A 19,026-nucleotide genomic window follows, 5' to 3' on the forward strand; every position below is an offset into this window, starting at 1 on the left:
CATTAGGCTGCACATTTTGCAGCGACCTCGCATAGAAAACTATTTCTGTATCAGTGATATGTTTTCTTTTTGTCTGTAAATAATCATGTGGAACTGGACATGATTATTTGCAGCCAGCAGGTTGTTAATGCTATCAGTCTAAAAACAGCACGTTAATATGATACATGCTCATCCAACTGAGCTAAACCTTGGTCTTGCTGCAGCAATTTGGATTAACTGAAGGCTTTTCAGGGAGTTTTTTGGACTTCCTGATAATAATGAATTACAGTCGTCCAGCCTGGAAGTAATAAATGCATGAACTAGTTTTTCAGCGTCACTCTGAGACAGGATATTTCTAACTGTAGAGATGTTGCACCAATGGAAGAAAGCAGTCTTACATATTTGTTTAATATGTGCGTAGAAGGACATGTCCTGGTCAAAAATGACTCCAAGGTTCCTCACAGTGTTACTGGAGGCCAAGGTAATGCCATCCAGAGTAAGAATCTGCTTAGATACCATATTTCTAAGATTTTCAGGGCCGAGTACAATAACCTCAGTTTGATCTGAATTAAGAAGCAGAAAGTTAGCGGCCATCAAGGTCTTTATGTCTTTAAGACATTCCTGCAGTTTAACTCATTGGTGTGTGTTATCTGGCTTCATGGACAGACAGAGCTGGGTGTCATCTGCATAGCAGTGAAAATGTATGTTCTCTAGCATATCGAGACTATCTCTCCACACTGTTACATATTCCATATGTACAGGGTACGACCCCCTTGGTCGTGGCGTGTGGATATTTCTTTAAGACACTCCGGCACTTACTTACAACTTACGTATAAAACAGCTGTGTGGACGTGACACCGGTGATCGTTTGCTCTCCACTTGGTGTGTGTGTGCGAAAAGAGTGCTTACCTTGAGAGTGCTGTGTGCTTGCGTCTATTGGAGCGTGCTTCGGCATCCTCCGTGGGCGATGTATCTCTCCCTTCTAGGTATTCCCCAGTAGCCCCGGTATTCCCCTGGTAGCCTCGGTATTCCCCTGGTAGCCCCAGTATTCCCCTGGTGTCCCCGGCCTGTTATGTCCAGCTGTCGGCTAGCTGCGGCCCACTCTCCTTAGCCTCTCTTGCGGGAAGACTCGGAGCGAGTGCTGTCGCCTGGGCGCCGGGTAGCTTAGCCTGTGGGCTGCTGGCTAGAGAAGCCCCCTGCCTCGTGCATGAACTGTTTTATTCTGCCTGTACGGACTAGGGAAGCTCGTGCTAGGTTTTTTTCTGTCAAGCGACCCGCACCTCCCTCATTTCAGGCCTCTCAGGCGAAAGTGAGAAAAATAGCTGCTGCTGATGTGGAATCTAGTCCCGCAGCTCCATGGGCCGGGTCCCCTTCCCCGTTTGTCAACCTGCCGGGCCCCTCCCGTGCCTTTCCCTCCTGTGGCCCCGCCTCTGAGCCTGTGCCGTTGGATGTGGACTATGGGGAGGCGGACATTGACGAGGCCTCCGTCCTCTCCTCCGATGCCTCCCGCCTGTCTCCTGAGGTGCCCTCTGCTGGTTCCCCTGGCACGGAGTCTGGCCAGTTGAGTTTCTTTCAGCTTTTGGAAAGGGCATGCCAGGCGTTTGAGCTGTCCCTCCCTGAGGTACCGGTCTTGGCGCCTTCTCGGTTTGACGACGCTTCATGGCCTCAGCGCTCCTTATCTCAGGTGCCGCTGCTGCCTGATTTTCAGGACCTGGCGTGCAAACAGTTTGAGGCCTCCGCGGCCCTGCACCGTTGGTCCCCTGCCTGTAAGCGCTTTTCGGCCATGCATGGCCGGGAGCGCATTGCCTGTGGACCCCTTCCCCCGGTTGATCTGTCCCTGGCCCCCCTGGTTGCTCCTTCGGGCTCCCTCCTGGGGCGGGCTGCGTGCCCTTATAGGGACATGAAAACCATGGACGGCCTCTTGGCTCGGCTGCATAGTTCTATGGCGACCCAGGCCTGCCTGTCTAATTCATTGGCCATATTGTCGCTTCATCTGCGGCATTTGGCCCGTCAGTTGCAGGCTAACTCGGGCGATCTGGAGGGCGTTACTTTCTGGTCCCAAAGCAGGATGGGGGTCTTCGTCCCATTCTGGACCTCAGGGGCCTCAATCGCTATCTCCGGTCCCTGAAGTGCAAAATGCTCACAGTCCCAAGGGTGCGTCAGGCCATCGCTGCGGGGGACTGGTTCGCTACCATCGACCTGAAGGACGCCTACTTCCAGATCCCTATCTGGCAGGGTCACTGGCGGTTCCTCAGGTTCGGGTTCGAGGGGCGGATCTTCGAGTTCCGCGTCCCCCCCTTTGGCATTTCCCTGGCGCCCCAAACTTTTACCAGGTGCATGAATGCAGCCCTTGCTCCTATGAGCAAGGCCTCCCGGCCTCGGTCATTGACACCATGCAGGAGTCTCGGGCGCCTGCCACCAGGGCTGCTTACCGCTACCGCTGGTGACTGTTCGCCGCCTGGTGCGCAGCCCACGGGCAGGACCCCCATGGCGCGACAGTGGACGCCATCCTGCGTTTCCTGCAGTCCCAGCTGGAAGCTAGCAGGGCTGCCGCCACATTGCGTGGCCTGGTGGCTGCCATTAAGGCTGTTTGCCTCGGTCGCTCAGCAATTAGTGACGCCGATGCCATCTTGATTTCCCAGTTCCTGAGAGGCGCCCGTCGCCTCACGGCTCATGCGCCAGGGTCCACAGTCCACCCCTGGGATCCGGACCTGGTCCTTGGTGCCCTTGTGCGCCCTCCCTTCGAACCTCTGCAGGACGCGGGGTTGAAGTGACTGTCGCTCAAGACCGCTTTTCTCCTCGCTATTTCGTCTGCTAGACGAACTGGTGAGCTGCAGGCCCTGTCGGTCCATCTAGCTCAGGCCAGTCTTGCGCCTTGCAGACTGCGCCTCCACCCCCGGCTCGGTCTTCGCGTCTGGCTTGGCCCTGACCGGGGTGGTGTGTACATATGTGTATTTGTACATAGTTCTTTGGTCTTTACTCACGGCGGTTCGGTTGCACTGTCTCCTCACGGGGTGTCTTACAGAGTTACCCCATACATATGGAATATGTAACGGTGTGGAGAGATAGTCTCGATATGCTAGAGAATGTATGGTTACGATGTAACCTTGGTTCTCTTAGTGAGAGACTATCTCTCCACCACGAGGCCACTCTGAGACGCGTTCCGATCAAACTGTCACCGGTGTCATGTCCACACAGCTGTTTTATACGTAAGCTGTGGGGCGTAGCCGGGCGTGCCGGAGTGTCTTAAAGAAATATCCATACGCCACAACCAAGGGGGTCGTACCCCGTACATATGGAATATGTAACGGTGTTGATAGTCTCTCACTAAGAGAAACAAGGTTACACCGTAACCGTACGCTATGTCTTCTAATGATACTGCCTATGGGAAGCATGTATAATGTAAACAGATACGATAACTCTTTTGAGTCTGTTTGTCCAGCTTAAACACTCGGTGTCCTGGGTGTGTGCAGTCCCGTAGGATGTTGCGTGTCCTCTTTAGACAGCGAGTGCTGTACAGGTCCTTCAGGGAGGGTAGAGCATGACCATATTAATGACCCTCTGAAGTACCTTTTTGTGTGCCATGGTGCAGCTGGAGAACCACACACAGATGCAGTATGTCAGCACACTTTCAATGGACCAACTGTAGAAGACAATCAGCAGCAACCTCTTCAGGTCCATTTTTCTAAGTATTGTCAGTGCTAGTTGGGTTCAGTGCTACTCCTTGCTCAACAGCAAGTAGGTCCTACTCCTTGCTGTTGTAAATGGTCTGTATTTGTATAGTGCTTTACTAGTCCCTAAGGACCCCCAAAGCACTTTATATGTTCAGTCATCCACCCATTCACACACACATTCACACACTGGTGATGGCAAGCTACATTGTAGCCACAGCCACCCTGGGGCGCACTGACAGAGGCGAGGAGGTTGTGGATACTGTATTGTTCTTTCTTTGTGATTTTTTTATGTTTAAGTTGTTTGTTGCTGGTTTTTAGTTAGTTTTTTGTCTGTTTGGGAGCTGACACAGTCTCAATGGAGATGGGATTGAGGTGGGGGGGGGGGGGGGGGTAGCAGGAGGAGAGAAGCTGCAGAGAGGTGTGTAAGACTGCAACTCTGCTTCCTGGTCCCAACTCTGGATACTCATATTTTGGGGGGTTTAATGAATTTGTCCATATTTCTAGAAATGAGAGCTGCTCCATCCAAAGTGGGATGGATGCTGTCTCTCCTAACAAGACCAGAGCTGTGTCCAAATTCAGGGTAAGGATGCTTCAAATGCCGTATTTGGAGGCAATAACGTCACAGCGACGCAACAAAGGCTGTCTGAATTCAAAGATTACTCCAAATGCGGTGACAAATGTGTCCTACTTTTCCCTGAATTTTAAGGACGGGTCCGGTATATCCTTCGTGTCCTACCATATCCCAGGATTCATTACGGGTCGTTTTTTCTGATAACGATGTTGATCGAAGCGGGAGAGGAAAACACTTTCAAATGTAAGTTTCTGAAAATCTGGTAGTACAAAACTTCAATTTTTATAGCGGTTGTGTTGTGATGGTTGTGTTGATCTGTGCGGGACTGGGGGGTGTCTTTGTTTTACATATATATATATATATATATATATATATTAATTACAAAATTCACGGTTCGGTTCGATACTTTGGTGTCACGGTTCGATATTTTTTCGATACAAAAAAATGTTCATGCCTTTTTAATTTGTAATTTATTAAAATTATAAATATATATTTTAACTCAAAAGTACAGTTTTTAAATTTAATGTTGCTGAAACAACAAAGTAATAAAAAAAAAAAATCTATCTGATGGAGGAATCACTCATCTTTAGAAAAGAGTTTATTACAGAGAAATATCTCTTTCCAAAATAAAAGCTATACTATACGCTTCTTCTGGGCTATATTCTCAGCAGCATATTAAACATATCAGGTCCCCATAAGGAGAATCATGTGCTAACGGCTGTCTACATGACTCGGGTAAAGTTTGTAGCATGCGTGCTTGTTGTTTTTGTCTGCTTCCACTTGTCTTTGCACTAGGATGATGTCGGAGTAAATGTGCAGTCATATTCGTTGTGTTCCCACTAGTGCTGTCAGCGTTAATCTTGTTGAAATGACGTTAACGCCACAACACGGCAAATCTCCGTTAACAAGCTACCGCGGATCGCCCCGTGCGTGGGGCTGGACGGCCAACACGTTAACGAGCTAACTGCGCTAACGCACTAACGCACTAGTTCCCACCCATGTAATTGAGCATTGCGTGGCACAGCATACTGTTTTACTTTTGTCCATGACGCGCTTACCTTCAGGGTCATGCTTCACATGAAGACCAAAATAGTTCCAAAGGCCAGATCTGAATGAGGGTGGGGGAGGTTCAATTTGCCATGTTGCAAGGAGAGCTTAGCTTTTATCTTGCTAGCTTGTACTGCGCTCAGTGAATCTGCGTTCGACTACTCCGCCTAGGCTGCACTGTCGAGCGCAGATCCACTGAGTGCTCAACACAGACAGCACCGTCAGAAGGAAAGTTGATAAAATACATTAAAAATTTTGTATTTTTCAATACATATGCATACCGAACCGAAAGCACTGTATCGAACGGTTCAATATCGATATGAGTATTGTTGCACCCCTAGTAGCTACACACCACATCTGTGAGTTCATCCAAATCACAAGTGTTCTCTTGAAACAAGGACCAGTCAGTGCAATCAAAACACCCCTGAAGGGCAACACAGCTGTCTTTTGTCCAGACATTAGTCTGCTTCACACACACTTCTCCCTCCTAACCACAGATCTGTAGGCAGGGAGGAGGTGAACAACATTGTGATCCGAGGAACCTAGCGCAGGTCCAGCCACAGACTTATATGCCCCCTTTATTGGTCCATAACAGAAATACAGCGTTTTATTATGCCTTGTAGGACAAGTGACATATTGAAATAAATTGTTCAGTGATTTCTTGAGATTACAACTGTTAAAATCACTAAGAATAAAAATTAGGAGCATCCAGAGAGAGAGTCTGCAGGTTGTGTACCACTTTAAAAATGGTGTTGGCAGCAACTTTAACGTCAGCTTTAGGATAAATGTAAACCACAGCGCCCAAGAGTCTTTTGTTCTTTTTCAATCAATAAATCAATCAAACAAACAAACAGACAGACAGACAGACAGCAATTCAGTCTGTTTGTTTCCACCCATTGTTTAAAGATGGCTGAAAATTTCACAAAGTGAAACTCATCAGGTTTAACCTCGATTCTAAGAATGACACCCTCAGATTCAGGTCATATGACACAAATCCAGCTGCACTATTGGCCTAGTGCCCAGTGTGACACACACACACACACACACACACACACAAACAAACACAGAGAGAGAGAGAGAGCGGGTCAGTGAGCTGTGATAAAGAGCTGAGCAGATGTAGGCCAGGACACACACAGAAGCATCTGTGTGTGTGTGATCATGTATGCATGCGTGAGCATTTCCTGATGACTAATCTGCTGCCATCATGTGTGCACTGAAATCCAGATTTACCTTAAAGGGACAGGCTGTTTCTCTGTACGTGAACATTCACGTTTAAACTCTGAGGGCAGCAGGCAGAGAAGCATTTTATCATCTCATTAAAGATTAAAATAGACTTAGTCTGGGTGAAAATTGTTTTTGTTGATGCAGTGATCCTTCTATATGACAAAATTATTTTAAAAGTCCTTTAAAGGCATATATCTTGTTAATTTGGGTTGTATAGGCTGCAACGTACTGCAAACTTTCCTGTGATATCAGTTTGCACCACAAGATAAGAACATGTTCTTAGTTAAAGTGGACATGAAACTTCACATGTATAAAGGCTCATGTACAGCCTGCTCTCAAACACTCACTCTGTAACTCTGTGTGTGAAGCTGGATTTAAGAAATCAGTGTTTACAGGTAACGTTTTTAGAGAATCCTTAGTCTAACAGCGTTCATTTTGTTTCACCTGTGATGTGAAGGTACCTGCAGAGGTTACTGAAACAGGGGAGCGGCCCGTCAAACTCACCTTGATGTGTGGGAACATTTAATCTCTGGTGGCTGTCAGAGGGACTGCAGTTTTTAGAGCTTAATAGAATAGAATAAAATAATCCTTTAATTTTCCCACAAGGGGAAAATTGGTTGTAACAGCAGCAGAATAAAAGCACATCTACAAACAGAAGAGAAACACAAACAATTTTTACAGAAAAAAATATTTATGGACAATAGTTACAAAAACAGACAGTTTATTAAAGTATAGGTTTTTTTTATATAAACTGAGATAGGTAATATGCAGCTATAACAGTAGTAGTTGTTCGGTTGATTAGTGTAAGTTACAGCACTGATGTAAACATCTGTGTTTGTTGGGAGCAGCTTTGATTGTACAGTCTGACAGCTGCAGGGAGGAAGGACCTGCAGAAACGCTCCTTCATGCATCGAGGATGCAGCAGTCTGTCACTGCAGCAGCTCTGCAGCAACATCTACATGCATGGGCTGGGAGACTCTGTCCATCAGAGATGTTATTTTGGCCAGAGTCCTTCTGTCTCCCACCACCTGCACTGGGTCCAGGGTGCATCCCAGAACAGAGCTGGCCTTCCTGATGAGTTTATCCAACCTCTTCCTCTCAGCTGCAGATAAACTGCTGCTCCAACATACAACACTGTAAATATGACAGATGCCACCACAGAGTCATAGAAGGTCTTTAAAAGTGCTCCCTGGACTCCAAATGACCTCAGCCGCCTCAGCAGGTAGAGTCTGCTCTGACCCTTCCTGTAAACAGCATCAGTGTTGTGGCTCCAGTCCAGCTTCCTAGGTTTGTTAATATTTCAGGTGGATGCGGTGGAGTTTCCATGACTACTGTAGGTGCTCATCCACCTGTCAGTTGTTTAATAAGTTAGCACTGATGTTTCACAGTGTGGAGGAAACGTGGTTATTATCACTGTAATGGTCATTTCCATCTTTTTTACATTCCTCTTCTTCCAGCTGCTTCTTTGAGGGGTCGCCGTGCTGCGGCTGCTCTTCTTTGCCAAGTTCAGTCACGTTGGAGGGTTTTCCAGCATGAATGGCGCGTTTACAATCATATGTTGTTCTGGGTCCTTCTGTGACCTCCTGGATGAGTCATCGGTGGGCTCTTGGCATAATTGTGGTGGGCCAGTCATTCCCAGGAAGATTCAGCACCGTTCCAGGTTTCCATCCTTGTGTGGGTAATGACTCTTGCCGTGGCTCTCTGGAGTCCCTGTAAGCCTTCCACACTGATGGATGTCAGTGACCTTCTCCAAGCTCTCTCCTTTCCCTGAACATCACATTTAAACGTCATATATGGACCTTTAATCCTTAAACAAGTTGGTTTGTGCTGCAGGGTCACTAACCAATCGCACGATGGCCTTTGACTATAAATGAAATTCAACAACTTCAAACAATGACAGGAACTGTTTGTGACGGTAACACCAGTAACAACAACCGTTTAATAAACGACAGCAGATCTGTTGTTCGCCGTCCTATGGAGACAGAGGAGGTCAGGTGACACCAAATTTCATCAGGTACAGGGACAAAGCTGAGCAAACAGGGAATGAGTATCAGGAGGAGGTGAAGCAACAAAGTGAGGTGGGGTAGTACGAGAGGAGAGGAGGAGTAAAGGAGGTCGAGGCTTTGAACAGACGCCGCGGGCTCCGAGTCCCGGCAAGCACGTTTCCCCTCCCCCATATCCTCACTAATCCCTCCAGTGAGAACAGGCTGTAACGCCGAACGAGCACACTGGCCTCTTATGTGTGTGCGTGTTAATAAAACACGGAATAACCCCGCCCCCACCTCCCCGCGGCTGCATTCGGTGGGCGAGCGAGCATTATAACTCAATGAGAGAGAGAGCATTAATAATTTACTGAACATGAATCAGAAATCGCGGCCGCTGCAGTCTGAGTGAATAACCCAGTTTAAGCACGCACACACCGTCACACAGACAAACAGCAACAAAGCGTTTCCTGTTTCTCCTTCTCAGGTGGGAACAAAGCAGCCCATCTTATCTTAATGACCTTGTAGTACCATATCACCCTATTAGAGCACTTCGCTCTCGCTCTGCAGGCCTACTTGTTGTTCCTAGAGTATTTAAAAGTAGAATGGGAGGCAGAGCCTTCAGTTTTCAGGCCCCTCTTCTGTGGAACCAGCTTCCAGTTTGGATTCAGGAGACAGACACTATCTCTACTTTTAAGATTAGGCTTCAAACTTTCCTTTTTGCTAAAGCATATAGTTAGGGCTGGACCAGGTGACCCTGAATCCTCCCTTAGTTATGCTGCAATAGATGTAGGCTGCCGGGGATTCCCATGATGCACTGGGTGTTTCTTCTTCATGTTTAACTTCCCGTGTTAAAACAAACATGTTTACAGCCTGATCAGACCTGAACTATGACTCACCTGGATTGAAGTGTGCATTATCAAGGGCGTGGCCTCTGAAGCTGCTGGTCATACTCGTCATACTCTGCTTTGCAGCTGACGATTGGTTGCTGCTGGACACTCCACGCTCTGGTTGCCTGGGGAACCCTCTATTGTATTTAGTATCTGGTCGTATGCCACTTTCTTTTTTCTTCAGTCTCATTGGATCATCTGGATGTTGTATTTATTTCGGGTCCAACACTTCCTTTTTTTTTTTTTTTTTTTTTTTTTGCCTGTCCCGTTTGGCTCTTTTGCCATCAGAATTATTGTCTAAAGGCGAAGAAAGATGCCCAACGGATTTTCTTTACCAAATTGACCATCCCAGCTTTGCCGTAATGGTCCATTTGATTCACCTTTTATTCTTTATTTTATTTTCACTTGCTGAATACGGGACAGACTTGACTGGGGGAAAGAAAAGGGAGAAAGAAAGAGGGAAAGAAAAACAGTTGAGAAGAGGGACGGGGGAGAAGGGCAAAAAACAAAAACCAACAGAATAAGCAGAAAAAAAAATAAAAAAAATACATATATCGATCACCTGGATCACCTGTTGAGAAAGAAAAAAGAAAACAAGCAGAAGAAAACGAGAGTAATACAATAAACAACATCACAATGATATATGAGAATATGACAGTAAATACTAAATATTAAACATTATTGTGCAGCACGTAAGATCGACAGCACAGTGTGCATTGAGGTAGGAGCCAAAAAGGGTGTAGTTTGTGTGTGTGAGATCACCCGTGTGTACACCTGTGAGCATGGACGCGCTTGTTTTCTTAAAAGGTTCCCTCATGTAATGATCTGCTAGAGGGTGTGGGGGGCCACTGCCCCGTCCTCCAGGGCATGAAGCAGGTATGGAGGAGATCAAAACTCCAGACATCCAGAGGCCCTCAGAACACAAGAGACCAAGGAAGACCAGCAGACGGGCAGCCGTGCCACTGTCCCAGAAAGAGCTGAGGAGAGTCCCAGATGAGGGGTCACCCAGCAGCCACGGAGCAGAAGCCAGGGGGGGTTGCAGTGACATGCCCGTGAGCTCCGCCGGCAGCCAGCTGTGCCTGAGTGACCGAGCCCCAGGCCGAGAGGCCGGGGGCACCCCACCTCCGAAGTGGCCCAAGCGAGCCCCAGGCTCCAGGCCCCGATAAGCAGCCGCCAAGGAGTGAGCCAGTGTGTACCCGGACGCCCACCCCCGGGTCCAACACTTCCTGTTGCTGACTGTCACTTCCTGTGAGGAGAAAGAGCTCTGGTCACTACTTCGATGTAAATCAATGTGGACAAAGACTGACATTCAGGTTAGCTGCTGGCCTGCCCAGTGGAAGCTGCGCGGAGTGGAAGTGGCTAAGTTAACTGTAAACAAGTGACAAATGTAAACAAGCATTTACTAAGGGGGCAAACAGAGTGAGGGGGCGTGGCTTAAAACCAAAGTCACAGCAAGCAACCTGGGGGCGATCAAGAAGCTTCATACTTGACCTCCATCTTTGTCTACAGTCTGTGTAAAGGTGATTCCAACAGTCTGCAGCAGGTATCCCTGTTCACACAGTCAGAAACAAACCTGAGACTCCGCCCTCTCGCCAGGTCATCACCTGTCCCACACAGCAACTGTCAGGCTGACTTCATCACGCGGAGGAGGAGGAGGAGGCACCCCTCTTAGCAACAGAACTAAAAATACTGCCTGTTTACTGTGTGTGTGTGTTTGTGCGCATCTTTAAACTATCATGACAACCAAAAGCTTTTAGTTCAGAGTTTAAATATTTCAAAGAAGCAGAAACACGAGAAGACCACACACACACACACACACACACACACACACACACACACACAGCTGAATGACACTCTTGCTGATGGTGACTGATGGTGCGTTCCAGATTAACAACCCCACCTCAGCTTTCCCCTCCAACCCCGGCTTAACATTCCAAGATGGCGGCAGTGACAGTAAACAGCTGTTTCTAACTTCCTTATTTGAGCTGATGGAGTAACAAAGAAGCTGGTGGTATACAAATGTAGCACAGTTAACAGACAGCTGTACTGTGTATCTGTGCTGAGAAAAGTGTTCAGAATTTACCTGAAAATAAACAAATGTGGTTTCGTCCAGTCATGGATCTTCCCTTTATCCCCTCAAGGATGTTTGAGAGTGCATGGGAGTTTGCCCATCCACATGTGTTTTGTGGACTTGTCACAGGGATTCGACCGCATCCCTGTGAGTCTCCTGTGGGAGCATGGGGTGTCTGGCCACTATGAGCCCTTTGGTCCCTGTAAAGTGAGCGTTTGGTACGTGCTGTCACAAATAACTGGACTGAGACTTTCCAGGCAAAGCCAGGCAACAGAACACTTCCATCTTGGTGGCCTCAGAGCCTCAACTCGACTTTTTGAGGACCATGTGGGGTCATTGCCTTCTTTAAGTGGTGGCCTCCAGCTTGCACTGGAGCAGCTCACACCCAAATATAAAGCTGCAGGAACAAGAAGCAGGATTTCCAATTCTGAGGTCATAGTCCCCAGTCCAGGCCAGGGGCGAATTGCTGCCCCACGTGGAGTTGAAGTATCTCTTGTTCACAGGTGACGGGAGATGGACAGATCGATTGGTGCTGCTGATCTCGTACCTCTCTCCCTCTCCTAGGTCCAGGCGTGCTACTGAAATACAGGAGGCAAGATTAGACAGTCACTTACAGCTGTGTCTGCCCACCTCTCCTGGCACAGCTGTTGAGCGGGTCTCCAGCTTCAGGTTCTTGGGGACCCACATCTCTGAGAATCTGTCCTGGTCAACTAACACCTCCAGCCTGGTCAAGAAGGCCCATCAGCACCTTTTTTTCTTTAGGATACTGAAGAAGAGCCACCTGTCTGCTGACATACTGGGTAACTTCTACCACTGTGTGATAGAGACAAACAGTGTCACAGTCTGGTATGGGAACTGCTCTGTTGCTGACCACAAGGCACTGCAGCGCGTGGTGAAAGCCGCCCAACGCATCACAAGGACTCCACTTCCTGCCATTGAGGATGTCCACAAGAAGAGATGTCTATGCCGAGCACGCATCATTCTCAAGGACTCCTCTCATCCTGCCAATAAACTCCTCCAGCTCCTCCCCTCCAGAAGGCGCTACAGGAGCCTTCAGACTAAAACCAGCAGATTTAGGAAGAGCTCCTCCCCCACAGCTGTCACCCTACTGAACCCTCCTACACTCCTCCTCCCAGTGACCATGATCATTCTCAACATTCACCACATGCTCACATTGGTTACTGCTATAGTTTTAGGACACTGACAGAGTGTCTGTTACAGTGCCTACACTGTTCACTGTTATAGTCTGTTCAGAGAGCTATGCTTCCACTAGGGTTGGGCAACATGTAAAAATTTTCCAACAGACAATCGTCAGTCCAATAATCACCGATGGGCGATATATTTGCGCATGCACAGACTTTTTGATGGGCGGAGCAATGTAATCATGGATGGACTGATTTGCGCGTTAACAACACAGAAGCCCAAACATGGACGAACTAATTTCCCCAAAAATGTAGGGCTGTCAGCGTTAACGCCGTCATCACGCACCTAACCCATCTGGAGTGCTGACTGAACAAACTTTGGCCCTGCGTTGACATTTCAGGGACTTTGACTGCACTCCAGATGGGTTCATTGTTAATCGCAGTAAAGTCGGCAATTTTGGATAAAAGAGGTAAACCTAAAGATGTAAGCAGAGCGGTGTGCTGCTTGTGCAGACGTGGCCAGTATAGTGCGAGCAAAGTACTCAAACCCGACTAACTTGCAGGAGCATGTACATGTCCACCATCCGGCTGAGTATGTGGCTATCACCAGCTTCTGCAGCAACAAGCATTTGGGCGCACTCTGAGGAGGGGGCATTTGCTCGCAGATGAAAGAGGGTGCTGTTAAAACAGCGCTATTACTTTTTTTCTGTTGACTGCTTCTATTAGCTCCATCATTATTAGCTAACTTACTCATGTGCAAATAAAGAAATCGCTCTTGTAAAAACCATCGCCGATGGGCCTATTGTTGATAGTCAATATATTCGTCCAATCACCCAACCTTAGCTTCCACTACTGTAGATATATTCATAGCACTCTGTAGATCTGTTTACCTCACACCGCTACATCTGTATATATGTAGCACATCTGTATATTTGTTCATAGTACACCTGTATATCTGTCCGTCTGTATAGCAAAATAGAACACCTGTATGGTGCACAGATCATCTGTATATCTGTACATTTGTTTGTAGTTCAGCTGTATATTTGTCTCTCTGTACATCATCTGTTCATAACTATTCCACCATTTAAACCCTTATCTGTCTATATCAGTACATCTGTATATTTGCTCCCTACTTAACTTATCTGTATGTATTCTGCTCTTATTGCACTTGCTACTCTTGCACTTCTGATTAGATGCAAACTGTATTTCGTTACCCTGTATTTATACATGTGTAATGACAATAGAGTTGAATCCTAATCCTAATCCCTGCCACACAATCATTCCATCGATCAGTCAAGTCTAAGAAGTCTGTAAGCGCCGTGATAGCCAATGAGCAAGCATGGCGGTGGATAAAATTCTCATCATAAGGCTTCAAAAGCCAGCATGTGAAATCACACCCACCCATCTTTATACATCTGAATCGCCCCAATCCATTTTTAATAAGTTGTCAATAATCAGTCATGTGATGAATCACTTATCGTTAAAATATCAATAACATATAAAACATCTGTGTGTGCTCAGGGCACGACCCTGTCTTCCTGGCTTTTTCAGGCCACCATGATGTGGCAAACACAGTTTACTGAGTGACATCTCAGTGGCAGCAGGTATATTAAGCCACACCCACTCTGGAGTACTGTTGTTACCTGTGATTATTGTCCTGACTGAATAAAAGGATCAATAAGTGTTAGTGTTTAAAGTTGCTGATTTGCTGTCAGCTGACTAATAAAGAGGAGGAAAGCTGGTGGTTGAACGGCTCAGCAGCAGGACTTTGGCGCCCTCCACAGGACAAAAAAAGAAAAGAAAAAGCTCAATCTGATCGGTGAACACTGGAAAAACACAATTCCTGTTATTAATCATTGATAGGTCTACTTTTTTAGCTTCTCACTCCTGTAAAAACTTTATTTAAACATGTGATCAGCGATCAATAACATTGAGTTTGTTTTCAGTTAAAAAAATGTAAATGATTTTAAACATTTTTTATTTACAGCTGATTGATATTCTCTTCATTCACACGCTCCCAGGATGCTCTGACCAAGCGATAAAGCACAAACAATGATCTGAAACCAGAAACTCACCGAGGCTGCTGAAGACAACCAGCCCTGCGACCTTTGACCCTTCAGGTAACGATGCGATTCCTGTCAAACGATGCAGAGGGCAGTGTCATCGAACAGGTGATAACCAACCGGACGGCCGCTGCGATTGGTTCTTTGTATTCTGGGAAATAAGCACCTGAGCCCAGGTTTTGCAGATACTTCCTGTTGTGATAAGGAGCGCCGGCGTGCAGGTCGGAGGGTTTCATCCTGACTTCCTGTCCTCCTGGAAAGTACTTTTACTCGGGTACTGAGCTCCGTCTCTGCTTTTTCCCCATTGTCCTGAACACATCACCACACTCCGCTTTTACTTGTTTAAAATCTTTTATTTAAAACTCAAACACCACAAAGAGTAAAACATCTTGACCCTACAGACAGGGTGAGGGTTCAAAGGTCAGAGATGGGGTTACCTCGCTGCAGATACATCAAAATAAAAAACTTAAAAAACCCCAAACTGAGTCTATTTACAGTATTGCCTTAGAAGTGGTGAGTTCACCCTGACCTCAGCAGGTCACACACTTTGACCTGTTGAATGACAACACACCAGTTCAAAGGCAGCAGGGGGCGCTAACACAGCAACAGTAACGACCATTTCAAAGCGACTGGTGAGAAAAACTAACATAAATAAATAAAATGTGTATTTTTCGTTTTAGATGGAAGGAGTTTAGTGTAACTTTCTTCAAGCCGTTTAGCCTCTGAAATGCATTAAAAACGATCATAAAACATCCAAATCACACAATTTCAATTTCACATCAGGTGATATTTTCGGAAGCATCGCCCGTTTTTCCTGACTGACTCCTGAATGTTCCAGCTTTAACTCTGATGGAGGAGCTGATATCGTGAAAACTCAGACGCTCCCATCACGTTCTCAGCTTTATTATTAAACTAATCAGGTCATGGTTTCAGGGAGGTCATGACATTTGGAGAGCGCGCCCTGCTGCTGGGAAGGTGAAAGTGCGTTTATTGGATGGCTGCAGTTCCTGCTCGCAGTAAACCGCCAACGAAAACCCGAGCAGACGGCGAGGTGGGGCCGGGCTGATCGGACGAAGCGGGTTGGACTCATTGGTCTAATTTTCGTCTGTCTGTAGCTCTAACACGCTAACGCTGGAAGCTAGTGGCTTTCTGCTGTGTGGGAAGTGTAGGACAAACCATCGGGAGGCCGTTCAGTCCCCTCGGAGGAAACGCCGCCCCTGAAATAATAAAGAAAATGGCGACCAGAGGAGCTGAAACCCGCTGAGGACGCGGGAAGCTCAGCAAACTAGCGAGGCGTTCAGACGCGGCTCAAAGTTCGGGGTGGGAAAAGAGGGAAACGTGGCGTCTTCAGCAGGAAGCGTGGGGTTCGGATAAAATCTCTCAGAAATTTCTAAAATTAAACACTTGACTCACAAACGCAAACTATCTCAGGGGACGCCGCCGCCAAGGAGAACAGGACGCCACACAGACGGCGGCCAGCTACAAGATTAGACATCATCATCATCATCATCCTCCTCGCCTTCATCGTCCGCCTGTCTCTTCCTCTTCTGTCCCTGAACGCCCGCCGCATCATCTGCAGAAACAGAACGGACCAATCAGGGCACGCCCCGCCCACCTGGAGCCTACATACAGCTGCAACACTGAAACACATGCTCACCATCCTCCTCCTCTTCGTCTTCCTCATCGTCATCCTGAGATGAAGCACAGAAAGAAGAGAAGCAGATTTACGTTTCTGACTGGACGACAGGAAGTGAACGAACGCGTCATCAGAGGAAACAAATTTAACTCGTCGTCAGGTTCTAGAACATAATGCCAATGAGAAACAACAATGTAGCAAATAAAAACGAAATGAAATGTGTCATAAAAGAAGGATAAACAAAACATTAAAAATGGAGAAATACAAAAGTGTCGCTTTTGGTGAAATTTTTTTTTAATGACAATTAGTTGTTTTAGTGCTTTTAATCCTCAAAACGGTCAGTGACGGGAGGCGTGGCTGACAACAGAGAAGGTGTGGCTGTTGGACACACACACACACACACACACTGGGGGGAAACTCGGGGTTCAGGGTCTTGGCCAAGGACACTGTCATGCAGACTGGAGGACCTGGGACCTGCTGACCCGGGATCATCTGCGGCTCCACCTGCAGGATGAAGCTGGATTTGCTCACCTGGTTGGCCCGGTTCACCTGGAAACCCAGCCCCGCCTCTGCGCTCTCCGAGCCGTCCTCGTCCTCGTCTTCCTCCTCATCGTACGCGCCAGTTGGCCCCGCCCCGTCCTCGCCATCCTCATCTGCAAACACGCACACGGGCATGACGAAACAGAGACGAGGAGGAGGACGGCGCTCCGTCTGAGCGGGTCTCACCTTCGTCCTCCGCCTCGGAGTCGGGTGCCTCGTTGTCCTCCTGGTCGAAGCCGTCCAGGTAAGTCACCTGGGGCAGCAGCTCAAACACGCTCTCCCGGTACTCCTCCAGAGACGTGATCTCGCAGTTAAACAGGTCAAGGCTCTGCAGGCTCTTCAGGTGTTGCTACAGGAGGAAACGACACGTTAGAACCTCAGAACGTTTCCTCTGTGAGCATGGCTGGAGCGGCGCAAGAACCTCACCAGCGCCTCCACGGTGCTCAGCTCTTTGATCTTGTTCCCACTCAGGTTCAGGTAGGTCAGGTTTGGACATTTCTCCGACAGCATCTCAAGAGAACCCGACAAATTGTTGTCGCTCAGCTCCAACTGAGGGGGACCAAAGACAAGAATGTCAGGAAAACCATCGGCCAGGAGAACCACAGTCCATGTGTGAAACAAAAAATTAGGATTTCTTCCTTTTTGGGTCCACTACACCTTCATTTACACATTAATTTAGCAGATTTTGATTTTGGTGGCATTGGTCCTTCATACTGCCAGTTACCCCCTGAAAATGTTTGAATGCACCGTTGATGAGGTCAGACAGGTGAGCTCACCTTGCGTAGTTTGGGCAGCGAGGGCAGCTTGGCGAACGAGGTCAGACCAACGTTGACCATGCTGAGGAACTCGAGCTCCGTGAACTCATCGGTCAGACCGTCGACCTCGCCGTCTGCCGAGCGACTGTTGTCCAGCACCAGCTCTGCGATCTGAGGACAGAGCAGAGCATGATGGGACATAAGCCTCTGTGCGTGTTTTATTAATCAGTCTGAACATGAAGTATTGATGAACCCTATACCTGACTGTACAGAAGACACAACGTGATAGATTTGATATTTGTTTATTTATCAGCTTATAAGTCAAGTCCGAGTTAACACGAGGACCACAGTCGAGGTCATTCTGACCCTGTACAAATTATTAATCATACTTATAGGTTGCCTGGCAACTCATATTGATTAAGAAGGCTGCTGTAACATGAGCCAGGCGTGATGGACAGGTAAACACTCACACTTATAATCAGAGTGGGCGGAGAGTGTGTTAAACCAATCAGAGCAAATAAAGGTAAATACAGTAGAGATGGCTCGACGATGCAGCTGAACAGTGCAGAGCAGGTAGTTATCTACGTGTAAATGTCCACACAGCCTCCGTCAGCTGGATCAATAATCTGATCGGAGATCAGGGTTAGTGACGTTGACTCTCGCTGGCTTCCTGTTTATGTAACTCGCCCGCACCCCCTCCCTCCCGGCTCCTGCGGGGAGGGGGCGGCACTCACCATCTGCTCCCCCCCCCGAATGGCGGAGCGTGTTATTCAACTGCTGCGGTTTATATAACGCATAAGCGCGCGCACGCGGCACCATACGACGGGCGCACGGACTCCGGTACTTTGCTGTAACGGAGATTAGGACGTTCCCGAGCAGTAATCCAGCCCTAATCTGCAAGGCTAAAACCGGTTACCCGGTACTCTCGTTACAGTTACGGCCCGCAGAGTCCGCCAGGAGAGAACATTTCCGCGGTTAATCCGCTTCTGTGACCCGGTACCGTCTCTGAAACGAGCTCCGTGTCGCTGTCCCGGAGGCTCACCGTCCACCCTCGGCGGGTTACCCTGCCTCCTCACGCCGGACCCGCTGGGATTAAGACTGTAAACCCGCTGCTATTTGGGCGGCCAGAGCTGAAGGATGCTCCGCATCCCGTCGTGACCGTCAGCTGGACGCCCGAGAGCGGGCACCCGGACCCCGGGCGCACCTGCCGGGCCACAAAGACCGAACGGCTCACCTCCGCCGGGTTCCGGTTCCGCAGCTCCAGGGTGATCCTCTTCTTCATGTCCATGCTGGGGCAGCTGTGTGGCGGTGAACGGCTGAGGGCGTCCCGGGGTCGGAGCGGTGCCTGCCTTCCTCTGCTGGCTGCCGTTCGCCTACTGATCCTCCATGATACGGCGAGCCCCGCCCACCACACCACGGGGTTGGACGTGCGCGCCTTAGCCACCGCTGATT

At 48.1% G+C, this 19,026-nt stretch overlaps 1 protein-coding gene across 3 annotated transcripts; it reads right to left on the reverse strand.

Moving 5' to 3' along the window:
• Positions 1 to 14,975: 14,975 nt before the first annotated feature.
• On the reverse strand, positions 14,976 to 18,991 carry LOC146492450 (putative acidic leucine-rich nuclear phosphoprotein 32 family member C). Of its 3 annotated transcripts, none has more exons than XM_085148559.1 (7): positions 18,809 to 18,991; positions 17,596 to 17,745; positions 17,246 to 17,329; positions 17,006 to 17,168; positions 16,811 to 16,932; positions 16,301 to 16,334; positions 14,976 to 16,216 (listed from the first exon to the last, which is right to left on the reverse strand). In XM_085148559.1, the coding sequence occupies exons 1-7, from the start codon at positions 18,860 to 18,862 to the stop codon at positions 16,131 to 16,133; spliced, it is 693 nt and encodes a 230-aa protein (XP_085004685.1). In that variant the 5' UTR covers positions 18,863 to 18,991; the 3' UTR covers positions 14,976 to 16,130. The 3 variants fall into 3 exon arrangements, with proteins under 3 accessions (XP_085004685.1, XP_085004684.1, XP_085004686.1); XM_085148558.1 differs by having other exon boundaries at positions 17,246 to 17,368; positions 18,809 to 18,984; XM_085148560.1 differs by lacking the exon at positions 18,809 to 18,991 and adding an exon at positions 18,045 to 18,765 and having other exon boundaries at positions 17,246 to 17,368.
• Between the last annotated feature and the right edge of the window lie 35 nt (positions 18,992 to 19,026).

Source organism: Neolamprologus multifasciatus, chromosome 22 (assembly GCF_963576455.1).
Source record: "Neolamprologus multifasciatus chromosome 22, fNeoMul1.2, whole genome shotgun sequence".
Taxonomy (NCBI): domain Eukaryota; kingdom Metazoa; phylum Chordata; class Actinopteri; order Cichliformes; family Cichlidae; genus Neolamprologus; species Neolamprologus multifasciatus.